Source organism: Pleurodeles waltl, chromosome 4_2 (assembly GCF_031143425.1).
Source record: "Pleurodeles waltl isolate 20211129_DDA chromosome 4_2, aPleWal1.hap1.20221129, whole genome shotgun sequence".
In the NCBI taxonomy this organism is placed as follows: domain Eukaryota; kingdom Metazoa; phylum Chordata; class Amphibia; order Caudata; family Salamandridae; genus Pleurodeles; species Pleurodeles waltl.
Genome location: NC_090443.1, coordinates 478113369 through 478128516, shown reverse-complemented (window position 1 = coordinate 478128516; position 15148 = coordinate 478113369). Strand labels below are relative to the sequence as shown.

General features: G+C 43.4%; 1 protein-coding gene across 2 annotated transcripts in view; it reads right to left on the bottom strand.

Moving 5' to 3' along the window:
• RAVER1 (ribonucleoprotein, PTB binding 1) overlaps positions 1 to 7182 on the bottom strand; it is a 251857-nt gene extending 244675 nt beyond the window's left edge. For both annotated transcript variants that reach the window (XM_069231826.1, XM_069231827.1), the window contains exon 1: positions 6909 to 7182. In XM_069231826.1, coding sequence (XP_069087927.1) covers positions 6909 to 7115 — 207 coding nt within the window. In that variant the 5' untranslated portion in view covers positions 7116 to 7182. The remainder of the gene's footprint in view (positions 1 to 6908) is intronic.
• Between the last annotated feature and the right edge of the window lie 7966 nt (positions 7183 to 15148).

The following is a 15148-nucleotide window of genomic DNA, read 5'->3' as shown; positions in this document are numbered from 1 at the left end:
AATTGAGCACCTGAAGGGTGTGCAAAATGTTACTAGGGTACCCATTTTATCTGAGGACGATCCCTAGTGGATCCTTACCTACCGAATTCTGATAAAAACAGTAAACCCACTACACCCCCGGTGTGGCTGAGGCTGGCGTCCCAACAGGGTCTGAAAACCAAGGGACCAAAGATCACACTGACTTCTTATGGCCACAGTTTCCATTAGTTACAGGGAGGAAGAAAGAAAGAACAAAAAGAAAGAAAGAATGGACCATTATTTAGAGAAAAAGGAAAAAGGGGGGGGGGGGTGGAGATTTGGCATGGGTACCTTTTGAGGAAAAAGGTTTATGAAGGCTTAAGCACATAGAGCCCAAACATCAAAGAACGGGATCAGCAGCTATGTAGCTGAAATTAATATATATATATATATATATATATAAAGATATTTTTTTTTTTTTTCCCCCATAAAAAAAAAAAAAAATCTGATACTCAAGAGAAAGTAACTTTGTTAAGCAACTTTGTTAAGCAGTTGTAAAAAATGCACTCTGACTTTGCATAGTCTCTGAAGAGCCAAAGGGAAAAGTGGGCTGACCCATTACCTCATAGTGTACATTGTGTTAGGGTGAACTAAAATACTATGACCTTGAAACAGACCAATGTATACACTCATCCAAAACTTAAAAATACTGTATACCAAACAAGAACGGTGGGCTCTCCATAAATGCCAAACCTAAAAAGGAGCTCTTACTACAACAAGACATTTTTCCCTCTCTGTAGCATAGTTTTATAAAAGGAAAACTACTATAAAAAAATAAAATAAAAAAAATAACCTGCAGCAGGATGTCCTTTTCACTTCGTTTGCCTGTCTACTTAGCCCAGCTTAATTTAAAAGGCTGCCCGAAGCAGCTTAAGCATTTCGGTCAACTTCCTTACTTATTAAAAGCTTGACCTACTTATGAATGACTGGACAGTTTGATAATTTGAAAAAATGTATTGTGCAGTTAATTAAAACCATTACAATAATAAATAGGTTGATTCAAGTCGGGATCAATATAAATTAAGAGGCCATGCATACATGGAAACTTTAGATTAAAAATAAATGTGTAAAAATCCAGAGGGGACACAACTCAGAGTTCAGTGCAAAATCATGCATGTAAACAATAGCTGACAAGTAGGGCCAAACCTCATGTACCAAGCTACATTGATAAGAAACCTTTTGTGTTCAGAACGCAAATGGCACACTACCTCAAACATTCAAGCGGTGGCAGATCAATCGAACATGCATCTCTATCTGTACCAAGAAGCCAACGTCAAGTTATAAACCAGAGCTCTGGCAGTGTTCCTGCTAACCAATAGCTCAGGGGATTTGGATCATATGAACTCAAGGGAGACTACACCGTGTCTGATGTCCTCATTAAACTTGACTTATTTCTCAGAAATACAGCTAATGTAAGCCGGTGTGGTAAAGACTATGTTAAAAACATTTAACTGAAATGTACAATAATCTGATCAGTTGCAGAATACAATCTTGACAATCGCAACTGCAATTAGAGGAATTTAAAGCTCCTAAATATATATACTAGAGACATTCAGAGTTTTAAATTAGATTTTGCAATATGTGTTGACCTTAGTATAGCCATGGAATAACTGAGCCCATCCCAGGCACAATAAGTACCAGCTGAGCAATAACTGATCTTCACTAGAACAAGTCTTCAAAACAAACACCCAAAATGCAAGACTGCTGTATTAAGGGAAGGGTTCATAAAAAATAGTAACTGCAAACTCATTCAGCAAGAATCCTTGAAGACCTCTTCGTGAGGCAGATACCTAGGACACTGAAGAACAGATTGCAGTTTTAAGTTGTGCAATAGCTGCACATTTACAAAACTACAACTTCAGCGATAATGAAACGGAGCAATCAAATGACCGGAACGAATCAGGTCAACAAAGCTGAAACATTCAACTAATGCCAGCTCAACAGTGGCAGGAGGACACAATGCAACCACTGCGTAAGAGAAACTCCCTGCAAAATCCCATTGTGCTTCGAGCAGCATCTGAACAGTCAGACCAAAAGCACAACTAGGACTTTTTTGTGCCGATATCACACCAAATGATAAAAGCTCGACGGAAACCAGCAGCAATTGAAAGGGGAAAAAAAAAAAAAAAGGTACTACTTGTCCAGAAAAATAAGGAAATGTATTCCAAAAATGGGCACAGTTTGTTAATACACCGAGTGTCAAACCTTGAAAAATGGCTAAATATCCTTGCAGCTAGCATGGATGGTTATTCGAATGTCTTTCAATAAATATAACTGTTTGGTATGAATAGTGATTCGAAAATGGCAGTGAGAGAAAGGGAGGGAGAGAACAAGGGAGGTCAATATAGTGGGCACCTGGAAGCAGTATGGTCAAACTGGATCCAGAAAATTGCCTCTCAAATAATATTTTAAGGAAGTCAAAATTTGGATTGGGGGCTTGAGCGAAGCTGAATAGGTCTGTAGACTGATCTCTTCCCCCATTCAGTATAAAACCATATGCTTAAACAAAATAGCATTTCACTGCAAGACTAATGCACAAACCAACCTCTTTATGCCCAGTCAGTCAATGATGCCTTACCAATTACATCCAACTCCGCCACAAACATACCGGGAAGGATTCCTTTGAGAACAAGAATAAACATTAACCAAATACAGACTATGGTAAGCACTAATCAAGGGCCACGGAGTAGTTAGTGTTCTACTTTCCACTAAATGCTGCAGCACCTCATTAGGTGTAGCAAGTGCTACGCAAATGCAATTTCAATTCAAATACACATTTCACCAATTCAGACTAGAGTGCTTTTGTCAGCTGTAGCTCCAGGACACTAGAGCCAAAGAATACTTGTGGCTATCAGATAAAACGGCAGTATAATGTGCAGCTTGGAGGGATGAAAGCTGATGTCTTGGTAAGCCAATGCATAGCAAATTGGCACAATTACTGGCAGAAAAGGGAACCCACAAGTCAACAAGGCCAAATAGGAAAACCAGGAACCTGGGGAGGGAGGAATCAGCCTTGTGCTAACAGCGTGCAGCAACAGACTAGTTTGTCATTGTCTTTGATGGCAAATACAGAGCTGAAGTATAAGATCCCTTAAGCAAAGTCAATCCTCAAAAGCCAAAATGAAAGCTTGTCAGCAGAACTTGATCCAGAAAACAATACACCATCAGCCAAATAAAATTAATTTAAGAACAAACTGCACTAATACGATTGAGTTCTGAAAGAAATACCATTATCCTCCTTAAGTTCTGGAGGTCCCAAGAAGGAGCCAGTCTTAGCTGCATTCATTAATACATCACAAGCGACAAACAAAGTGCCACTCCCTTCAAAAAGAAAAGCCAACCAAAATATGAGGAGCCAAACAACTAAAAGGCATAAAAAGAGAACAACTGAAGCCTGGTCTAATCTTGCTGACATCAGTGAGAACCCAAAGCAATCTACTCGATCTGTGAAAACAACCAAACCAAAGAGTGTAAGGGCAGTTCAATAGCAATCACAAAATCAGTAGTTACTGTAACAGCTGCAATAGATGTAGTTTCCATCAACTATATTTATAATCACAATGCACTCCTAAACAAGTCAATTTATGGACGTGAGGAGACCGAGAATGGAGCATATCTAAACAGACTGGAAGCGGAATTGATTGCTTGGCAAGCTCCCTAGATAACAGCGATCTTCTATTAAAACCTACAAAGAATAGCCCAGTGGAAATCAACTTACATTCCTTTCCCTGAAAAGACAAAGGGTTGAATGCCCTAGTGGGGCTGCACTGGTCAGCCTTCCAAGAAAAAAAACACGAATTAACGCAGCAGGCTAATTTCGTTTTGGATGCTATGGGAGTCACGTCTCCCACGCTTTTTAGAAAGGCACACATCCTGGTGGAACAGTCTGGCCTCACTTGTGAAAAGGTACCTCTAGTAAAAATATAAACAAATCTAATTTGTCAATATTCTCATGTAATATTGCTAGTTTAGAATATCCCTTAAATGCAAACCAGAACCTTCTATAATCAGACCATATGCTTTCAAAAAACTTGGGTACATCAGATGCTCAATTTACCCAGTTTCAAACCCGATAAGTACAACCATCAATTCTATCTCCAAGCGCGCTCTAATAACACTAATGGAAAGCCCCAACAAAAGTCAAATATTGATCTACCATAAACACTTAAAGACCTAACTGAAGCTTATTCTACACTGGAAGAACTGGAACTAGAAGAGAAACGCAGAACTATTATGGTTATATTAACAAGGGACTTCAATGAAAAGCTATCAGAAACGCCTCTAAATGATAAATCAATCTAAGAACCTCTTTTCAATTTTTGACATCAGTCCTCTCATGTCAAATGAGAACCCAAAAACAAATAAAATCAAGAATACTTAAAACATTCTTATTTGAACTAGGATACAGAACACCTAGCTGCTTCTGCAAGAAAGATCACATAGCCTAACATATGTTCATTACTAGCAAAGTGGGATCTACAATTGATTATTCATTACTTCATTTTTTTATTATTTTGTTGATTAAACCTGTGGTTCCCAACCTTTTGACTACTGTCAATCCCCACTTTATCACTGGAACCCAGGGATGCTGGCAAAATAGCATTGATGATTTGAAATTCAAAAGAATACACAAAAATACAGAGACAAGCATTCAAACATACAGAAATAACACATTTAGTTTAATTTGCAAATATCAATTTTAAAAAATGTAATAAGGTTGGAGTGTTTCTAAATTCAGGTGAAGCTACACATTGCCCATAGTATATTCTGTTTGATGCACCTGCACTGCTCCCACAAATTAATCTGAGAATACTAATTAATTTTTTATAAGTTTAAATTTCTTGACATTTACTGTAAGTTTTAAAATGTTCAATCGTACTTTTAATGCTTTATGTAAAAATACACTTTAATAATATGTTAGTTTTTAATTTTCTAAGCAGTCGTGGACCCCCTGAGGAGGCTTTGTGGACCCCGAGGGGTTCCAGGACCACAGGTTGTAAACCATTGTATTAAAACACTTCAAAGTTATTGCAAGGTCTAAAAGTGACCATAACCTACAACAAGTCACCCCTGCATTTTCAGGCAACCCACCAACTACAATAATAATAATGAGATAATAAAAATAATGAACCGTAGAAAATTAATATGGAATGGTACTCTTGATTTAAAAGTACAACTTGGAAACCAAACCTTTAATAAACCAGGACTAGCTGAGCTTGTACAAACCAAATCAGACAGCACTGTGTTAAAAAAACATCTGAGAAGAGTTACTTAAGATAATTTCCAACTTTCTATCCTCTCATACATGCAGCAATGCATGGCCCCCACAAAACAAAAACAGCAAAATTGTTTTATGGAAATGGATTTTGGGAGGGCAGTAAAACACAAACTTAGGGAACTTCACTCTCTCTCATGGAATAGTGTGAAGTATAAAAACAAAAAAAACACACTGAACACGAATTATAGACCAACCATTAAAGAATATCAAATTCTCTAAACTAGAACATGCATTGACTTCTCTCCTACATGCAATTACAACCAAACAAAAAAAAAACTCTTTTGAACCCTAATTGGCACAGGGACTGCAACATACAGACCACCAGCAGATTCTTTCACAGACACAAAGCATCACTTTAAGAATACCATTCCTACACAGGTTACATTGGGTCCTACATCAACAAAAGCTTATCGATCCATGAGAAGAAATATTAACTTTGATTAATAAAAAAAAATCAAGTAGAATTGAGCAACAGAAAATTAATTCTTATTAGTTAATCAAAGTGTCTTCCACCCCAGATTTTCATCCACTGACAAGACTGTAGCTCTGAAAATGCTGGCCGAAAAGGCAGAAAGAACAAAACGCATTCATGTATGCTTCCTAGACCAAAGTACAACCTTCAATAAAGTCAACAGAAACTTTTTTGATCGATCCTTGTTATATCTTCTAATTGCTGTGCGCAGGGAGACATCTCGAACAGCGGACTCACACAGAATGTTCACAGAAGATGGAGTCAAACAAGTGTGTGTGCAGGCACCTCCTCTGTTCTTCCTTTACAACCCAAAACATTCCCAACTTCACTGAAAACATTGATTAAAATATTTTAAAAAAAAAAAAAAAAAAAAAAAACACTCAGGAAGGCCAGGCACTGACCCCATAAAACACCCGAGCCTACAGATTATTATTATTTTTTTTTTAAATCACAAACTCCCATAGAACTACAGAAACAACAAAAGGGCCTAAATAAATTACTCATCAAGAATGATTTAACAACCAACATCGCAAACAAAAATATATATAGTTGTTTAGAAGGAAGGTCGCGATTTAACTCGCAGCTAGAACAATCTATATGAGCAAAAACATAGAAATGCCTAGTATTCACACTAAACACCAACCCATCCCGGCCGAATCATCTGGCAAAGTTAAGAACCAAGAAACATCAATTAAAATGAGTAAAAGGGGTTGCCCAAGCATACGGAGTACTAGCAATTAGACTAGCACGAATGGCCTGGAATGCTAAACTCTTGTTTAGTGTAGAATGTCCTCGTTACTACTATGAGGTGCTACTTAAGGTCGTCAACAATTCTATAGGGCTCCTTGGACCTCTAAAACTATTTACTGCCATCTTTAAAGCACCTGCACTGTAGGATTTCCCCCCTTCTGTATCCTGCAATGCCCGTAGCACCCCCATTACCTGCATCCCTGTGGACCACAACAACCTGTAGAACGTGCCCGAATTGTCCTTCGCAATCTCGATAGCAAAGGTAGAAAGCCTCAACAGTGGGCAGTCCCCTCTTTCCCTTCTAACTCTGCGAGGCTCTGCTTCAATTTCTTACTAACTCACTCCTTCTCTTCACATCTGTAGTCGGAGGGCTTCAACCACTTCTCTCACCTGGTTGCCAGTGTCCCCTGGGAGGCCCCGAATGAGCACCTTCCTGCGGTTGTAGAATTCTCTTCGGGTGCGCTGGAGGCGGACCTGCCGCTCCTGAGGGCTTAGTGGTGGCAGTTCCTCCTCCCGCTGACGCCGCTCAAGCTCCGCGGGCTCCTGCCCCCAGCGCCGCCGAGCCCTGGGCAGTCTCTCCACTCCGGGGTCCGCCATGTTTGCGCCGTTCTGTCCGTCGGCCTGCAGGGAGCGCGCCCATTGGAGAAGCTTAAACTCACCACCTACGTTCAACGCGCAGTTTCATTGGATGAAGTCGCAGCTCCAGGAAGCGATCCTGAATCGACATAGATAGAGGACTGTAAATAACGTCTCCAGTGCCTGTCTTGTTTCCTTTTGGGTGACATTTCGGCAACCTTAAAAATGTATCCAAAATATAGGCTTTCATCTTGTGGGTCCTTTCTCATAGGTTTGTGAGCTTTGTGTCGGCTTCGTGAGTCTTTTTCACTAATCTGTGTTCGCCGAGGTTCCCGTTTGTCGATTTATTTTTTGAACTTGATATTTTACTGGTCCAAGCCCCGTGCCATATCAGTGTGGCAAGTCATCTGATTTATCTAGCCTGCTTGAAAATCAAGAGACTGGTACAGACTGCAAGGGGAAATCTCGACTTTGGAAAATACCCACCCAAAGTAGGACCTTGAGGAACACAGATCGATGATAGAGGCCCACTATACCCATGTGTTGGGTCTTGTAAGTATACGCGTTCCACATTCGTAGTGAATGTGGAATGCTGGGGGTTGGGGAGGTGGCGGTTGTGGAGACGTTGACGGGACGCGAATGGAGGTAGAATAAAGATCTTGATTTTCACTCACCCGGTCTCGTCTTCTCTTCAGTGGCGACGAGGATGGGATCTACCGGAGATGGATAAGTTACCTGCAACTTGTCACTCAATACGCACGTGCAACAATCGCGCACATAACTCTCAATCGCTTTGTCAACTCCTGGCCACCAAAAATCCTCTCTCACCCTATGCTTCATGGCATGAATTCCAAGGTGGCCTTCATGTGCCAACTCTAAAACTCTCATTCGTAGGCTGACAGGAACTATTAACAGATTAGCTCTCCGCACAATATCTCCAACAATGGACAACTCTTCTACCACTCTTTTATAAGGATTTAAATCTTTTTTGCATTAGGCCATCCCCGACAGATGTAACTTCTAACGTCTTGCAACACTTCATCATCCAAACATGCACTCATCCACTCCTGTTCAGTCAATGCACCTTTTGAAACTCGTTTTGTGCGAAAGAGTTTATCAAGGTTTTCTGCTTCTGCCAAGGTGGAAAAAGTTCTGGATCATGTAGTTGTGTTAAAGAATGGAAAGAGGTGGAATAATCTTTCCTTTCCATTGTGCCAGAATCTAAAATGGAGTATGTCAGCGGAAGATTGGGCATGGATGCAAATGAGGACTGCATGGAGGAAAGTGCGGAAAAAGGGGTGTCAAGAAGAATGAGGTTGTGCCCCATGAATTTCAAAGATTACGTTGTACATTAGGTCATTTAGTAAGTTGCATGTATAGTTATGTTAGCTAAGCGATTTGTAGTTGTTTTGTCATTATGAAGGGAGGGGGTGTGTTGGGTCTTGTAAGTATACGCGTTCCACATTCGCTTCGAATGTGGAACGCGGGCGCTGGGGGTTGGGGAGGTGGCGGTTGGGAAGACAATGACGGGACGCAAATGGAGGTAGAATAAAGATCTTGATGGTCACTCACCCGGTCTCGACTTCTCTTCACCATGTTTGCCATATTTATTGATTATTTGAACTTGACTATTGCAGTCGATTTCTTTACGTCACAATTCTGGAAATGTAATCTAAAATGCTCTAATTTAGAAACAGGTCCTGTGTAGGGTAACCTGATTTTGAAAAGTAAAAACCGGGACAGGCCAGACATAAAGGTCTGGCCTGAAGTATGTTACTTTCATGTCTGGCCTGTTCTGATTTTTTTGTTTTGTTTGGGGGCGGGAGTTTGGAGTGGGTGGGGTGTTTATATACTGTATGTCAGGACCAGAGGCTATGATTATGCTTCTCTCTCTTTACTCCATGAATGAGAAATATCCTAGCCAGCAAGAAGGAAAGTTTCAATTCTATCAAGGACACGGAAGCGAGGATTATGCACATCTTTCTTCACTCTTTATTCAACAGCAGATTCAAAGTTCAGCAACAATAAAACATGAAGAACTACAACACCCATGAGGACGTTCCCATGGTAACCAATGTCCAATCATCGATCATTCCGAAAATATGTGTAAATGTCACTTGCCGCCGTCGTGCGCCCTCGACTTCACTGCGGAAAGAAGTTCAGATATTCGCAGGTCGTTGCCGTCTCTGATCCTACGAGAGCAACATCAAACTAAGCAGATGCAAGACTCTTTTCCAAATAAAACACAATAGCTGAGATAAGTATATCCTGGATAAGTGCATTTCTCCTTCACACCATATTAATTATATGAATCAATTAGCGAGTGAGTAACAAAGACATAAAAAGTTCTTATACATCCAGCGTAAGCATAAATATATACCACCTCCAAAGATAATACCTCCAGACAGCTTCCGGGTGGGAAACACATTCCTTGTGTAGGGTGGGATAATCCTCGCCTCCGTGTCCTTAATAGAATTGAAACTTTCCTTCTGGCTAACTAGGAAATTTCTCATTCTATGTCAGGACCGGAGGCAAAGGATTATGCCAGTTTAAAGCTTACCACCAAAGAGGCTGCTTCATGAATAGGTTTAAAATATATTTTTTGAAAGTAGACTCTGATGACCAATCAGCAGCATTTATAATGTCTTCTAATCTGCCACCTACCTCAATGGCTTTGGAGGCCATAGCACCCCGAGTGGAGTGTGCTCCAAAAACTCGCACATTGATGCCCGCTTCCGCCAAAATCCATCTGATCCATCTAGCTATTAAAGGAGAGAAAACCGCCTTAAAAGGTTTCTTCAGCGAAATCAACAATTGTCGTTCTCCAGTTGGCTGAATTTCGGCCGTCACCTCTTCGTAAGCTTTGAGACATCTTACCACGCACAATTTCGGTGCATGGGGAAAAGCTGGATATGTTACTGACCTGATATTACTCTTGCAGAGAAAAGTGGGGGCTGTGTCCAGGGGGCGGGCATCTCCACTAGCTGGAGTGCCCTGGGGCATTGTAACACGAAGCTTGAGCCTTTGAAGCTCACTGCTAGGTGTTACAGTTCCTGCAGGGGGGAGGTGTGAAGCACCTCCACCCAGAGCAGGCTTTGTTTCTGTCCTCAGAGAGCACAAAGGCTCTCACCGCATGAGGTCAGACACTCGTCTCTCAGCAGCAGGCTGGCACAGACCAGTCAGTCCTGCACTGAACAATTGGGTAAAATACAGGGGGTATCTCTAAGATGCCCTCTGTGTGCATTTTTTTATAAATCTAACACTGGCATCAGTGTGGGTTTATTATTCTGAGAAGTTTGATACTAAACTTCCCAGTATTCAGTGTAGCCATTATGGAGCTGTGGAGTTCGTTTTTGACAGACTCCCAGCCCATATACTCTTATGGCTACCCTGCACTTACAATGTCTAAGGTTTTGCTTAGACACTGTAGGGGCATAGTGCTCATGCACATATGCCCTCACCTGTGGTATAGTGCACCCTGCCTTAGGGCTGTAAGGCCTACTAGAGGGGTGACTTACCTATGCCACAGGCAGTGGGAGGTTGGCATGGCACCCTGAGGGGAGTGCCATGTCGACTTAGTCATTTTCTCCCCATTAGCACACACAAGCTGGCAAGCAGTGTGTCTGTGCTGAGTGAGGGGTCCCTAGGGTGGCATAAGACATGCTGCAGCCCTTAGAGACCTTCCCTGGCATCAGGGCCCTTGGTACCAGGGGTACCAGTTACAAGGGACTTACCTGGGTGCCAGGGTTGTGCCAATTGTGGAAACAATGGTACATTTTAGGTGAAAGAACACTGGTGCTGGGGCCTGGTTAGCAGGGTCCCAGCACACTTCTCAGTCAAGTCAGCATCAGTTTCAGGCAAAAAGTGGGGGGTAACTGCAACAGGGAGCCATTTCTTTACACAAGCCCCCCCCCAGCCCACAGGCCAGGAGACTCAGCCAAAGCTGGGAGAGTCTTCCTAGTCTGTCAGGCGAGGGAGAGTAGAGGAAATAGGCTGGTTTGTTGCAGGGCCTACTCTGCCTTACATCCTCCTGTTCAGGTCATTCCCTCTGGGGAACTGACCCACTTCCACAGTGATAGGACCTAGTCTGAATTGCCTCTTGTCTGTGCTTTTAATGTCTTCACCCATTCTCTCTATTTTGGGGTTAGAGGTATCCACCTCTGCTAATCTTATCTTAGCCAGGGTCACCCCTAGCTTACCCAAAGAGGTTACCCAGAGCTGGAGTAACCCCACCATGACCAACAGGGTCAGGGGACCTAACTTGCTATTTGGCATGGGGTCTGACCACCATGCCAAGGATAGGGCAGCCATAAAGGCTAACACCCAGCAGAGGCCACTAACAGCTGTCAATGCCCAGAACCACACCTTTAGCTCTTCACCTACAAGGGAAGGGGCTAAGTTACAGGCTTCTTTGGGTTCAGGGTGCCTGTCTGCTATATTAGAGTGGGGGGTTACCACATCTTGTAGTAAACACCCTTCTTCCACTCTTTCTTCTGTTAGCTGAGGAGCCACCCACTCAGACTTAACAGTTGCCTGACTAGCCAGGACTTCTTGTGGGTCAGGTTGGACTTTATCAGAGCCACTTTTGGAGTTCTCCCCTACTGGAGCAGAATCTCATTGGCTTGCTGGAACCTTGGCTAAAGGTTGTCCACCTTTCCTACTCTGTTTCCTTTTCTTTTTCTTCTGGGGCCTACTTGCATTTACTGCAGAGGCAGGAACTCCAGAATCCTTGGGAGAGGACTGGCACTGGACCAGTTCCTCTATTGGGCTCTGACTAACCTCTGGGTAGTCATTTCCAAGGAGACAATCAAGGGGGAGGTCTGTACTGACTACCACCCTTCTCCAGCTAAAAGTCCCACCCACTTCTATGGGCACAAAAGCCACAGGCCTATCAGTGACCCTGTCTGGGCTAACTCTTATTCTGGCCATCTCACCTGGGATGTACTGGTTTGAGAACACCAGCCTGTCATGCACAATAGTGTGACTGGCACAAGTGTCTCTCAGGGCAGTGGCTGGGATTCCATTCACCAGTAGGTGGTGGAAGTGTCTACTTCCCTCTGGAATCTCCAACTCACCTGTTGGGCCCTTTTTCCAGTTGAAGGCTATGAAGACCTCCTCATCTGAGGAGTCATCCCCAATGGCTACACTGGTCACCCCTGGGATTTTGCTAGGGGGTTTGTTTTTGGGACAAGAAGTGTCCTTGGTGTGGTGCCCTGTCCGTTTACAGTTATGGCACCATGCCTTAGTGGCATACCAGTTCTTACCCTGGTACCCACCTTTGTTTTGGGTTGTGTCTTGGGGCCCACCCACCTGTTCTGGTTTTTGGGGGCCTACAGAGGACTCTTTTTCTTTGTTTCTAGTGTCACCCACTTTCTCCTGGGGAGTCTTTGTAACCCCTTTCTTTTGGTCACCCCCAGTGGAAGTTTTGGTTACCCTAGTCTTGACCCAGTGGTCTGCCTTCTTTCCCAATTCTTGGGGAGAAATTGGACCTAGGTCTACCAGATACTGATGCAACTTTTCATTGAAGCAGTTACTTAAAATGTGTTCTTTCATAAACAAATTATAAAGCCCAACATAGTCATGCACTTCATTTCCAGTTACCCAACCATCCAGTGTTTTCACTGAGTAGTCTACAAAATCAACCCAGGTCTGGCTCGAGGATTTTTGAGCCCCCCTGAATCTAATTCTATACTCCTCAGTGGAGAATCCAAAGCCCTCAATCAGGGTACCCTTCATGAGGTCATAAGATTCTGCATCTTTTCCAGAGAGTGTGAGGAGTCTATCCCTACACTTTCCTGTGAACATTTCCCAAAGGAGAGCACCCCAGTGAGATTTGTTCACTTTTCTGGTTACACAAGCCCTCTCAAAAGCTGTGAACCATTTGGTGATGTCATCACCATCTTCATATTTAGTTACAATCCCTTTAGGGATTTTCAACATGTCAGGAGAATCTCTGACCCTATTTATGTTGCTGCCACCATTGATGGGTCCTAGGCCCATCTCTTGTCTTTCCCTTTCTATGGCTAGGATCTGTCTTTCCAAAGCCAATCTTTTGGCCATCCTGGCTAACTGGATGTCCTCTTCACTGGAGTTATCCTCAGTGATTTCAGAGAGGTTGGTCCCTCCTGTGAGGGAACCAGCATCTCTGACTATGATTTGTGGAGTCAGGGCTTGAGAGGCCCTGTCCTCCCTAGATAGGACTGGTGGGGGGGAATCACCCTCCAAGTCACTATACTCATCCTCTGTGTTGACATCCTCAGAGGGGTTGGCTCTTTCAAACTCTGCCAACAGCTCCTGGAGCTGTAGTTTGGAAGGTCTGGAGCCCATTGCTATTTTTTTTAGTTTACAGAGTGACCTTAGCTCTCTCATCTGTAGATGGAGGTAAGGTGTGGTGTCGAGTTCCACCACATTCACATCTGTATTAGACATTATGCTTCTAAAAGTTGGAATACTTTTTAAGAATCTAAAACTAGTTCTAGGTTCTAATTCAAACTTTTACCAAACTTTTAAACTCTAAAAGAAATGCTAAACAGGATCTAACACAAGGCCCTAGCAGGTCTTTTAAGAATTTAGAAAAATTTCAAATTGCAAAAACAATTTCTAATGACAATTTTTGGAATTTGTCGTGTGATCAGTTATTGGCTGAGTAGTCCAGCAAATGCAAAGTCTTGTACCCCACCGCTGATCCACCAATGTAGGAAGTTGGCTCTGTATGCACTATTTCAAAGTAAGGAATAGTATGCACAGAGTCCAAGGGTTCCCCTTAGAGGTAAGATAGTGGCAAAAAGAGATAATACTAATGCTCTATTTTGTGGTAGTGTGGTCGAGCAGTAGGCTTATCAAAGGAGTAGTGTTAAGCATTTGTTGTACATACACACAGGCAATAAATGAGGAACACACACTCAGAGACAAATCCAGCCAATAGGTTTTGTTATAGAAAAATATATTTTCTTAGTTTATTTTAAGAACCACAGGTTCAAATTCTACATGTAATATCTCATTTGAAAGGTATTGCAGGTAAGTACTTCAGGAACTTTGAATCATTACATTAGCATGTATACTTTTTACATAAAACACAATAAGCTGTTTTAAAAGTGGACACAGTGCAATTTTCACAGTTCCTGGGGGAGGTAAGTTTTTGTTAGTTTTGTCAGGTAAGTAAATCACTTACAAGTCTCAGGTTTGGGTCCAAGGTAGCCCACCGTTGGGGGTTCAGAGCAACCCCAAAGTTACCACACCAGCGGCTCAGGGCCGGTCAGGTGCAGAGGTCAAAGAGGTGCCCAAAACGCATAGGCTTCAATGGAGAGAAGGGGGTGCCCCGGTTCCAGTCTGCCAGCAGGTAAGTACCCGCGTCTTCGGAGGGCAGACCAGGGGGGTTTTGTAGGGCACCGGGGGGAACACAAGTCAGCACAAAAAGTACACCCTCAGCAGCGCGGGGGCGGCCGGCTGCAGTGTGCAAACAAGCGTCAGGTTTTCTGTAGATTTCAATGAGAGATCAAGGGATCTCTTCAGCGGTGCAGGCAGGCAAGGGGGGGGGCTCCTCGGGGTAGCCACCACCTGGGCAAGGGAGAGGGCCTCCTGGGGGTCACTCCTGCACAGGAGTTCCGTTCCTTTAGGTGCTGGGGGCTGCGGGGGCAGGGTCTTTTCCAGCCGTCGGGAAATGGAGTTCCGGCAGTCGCGGTCAGGGGGAGCCTCGGGATTCCCTCTGCAGGCGTCGCTGTGAGGGGTCAGGGGGGACAGCTTTGGTTACTCACGGTCTCGGAGTCGCCGGAGGGTCCTCCCTGAGGTGTTGGTTCTCCACCAGTCGAGTCGGGGTCACCGGGTGCAGCGTTGCAAGTCTCACGCTTCTTGCGGGGAGTTGCAGGGGTCTTTAAGTCTGCTCCTTGAAACAAAGTTGCAGTTCTTTTGGAGCAGTGCCGCTGTCCTCGGGAGTTTCTTGTCTTTCTTGAAGTCGGGCAGTCCTCAGAGGATTCAGAGGTCGCTGGTCCCTTGGAAAGCGTCGCTGGAGCAGGGTTCTTTGGAAGGCAGGAGACAGGCCGGTAAGTCTGGGGCCA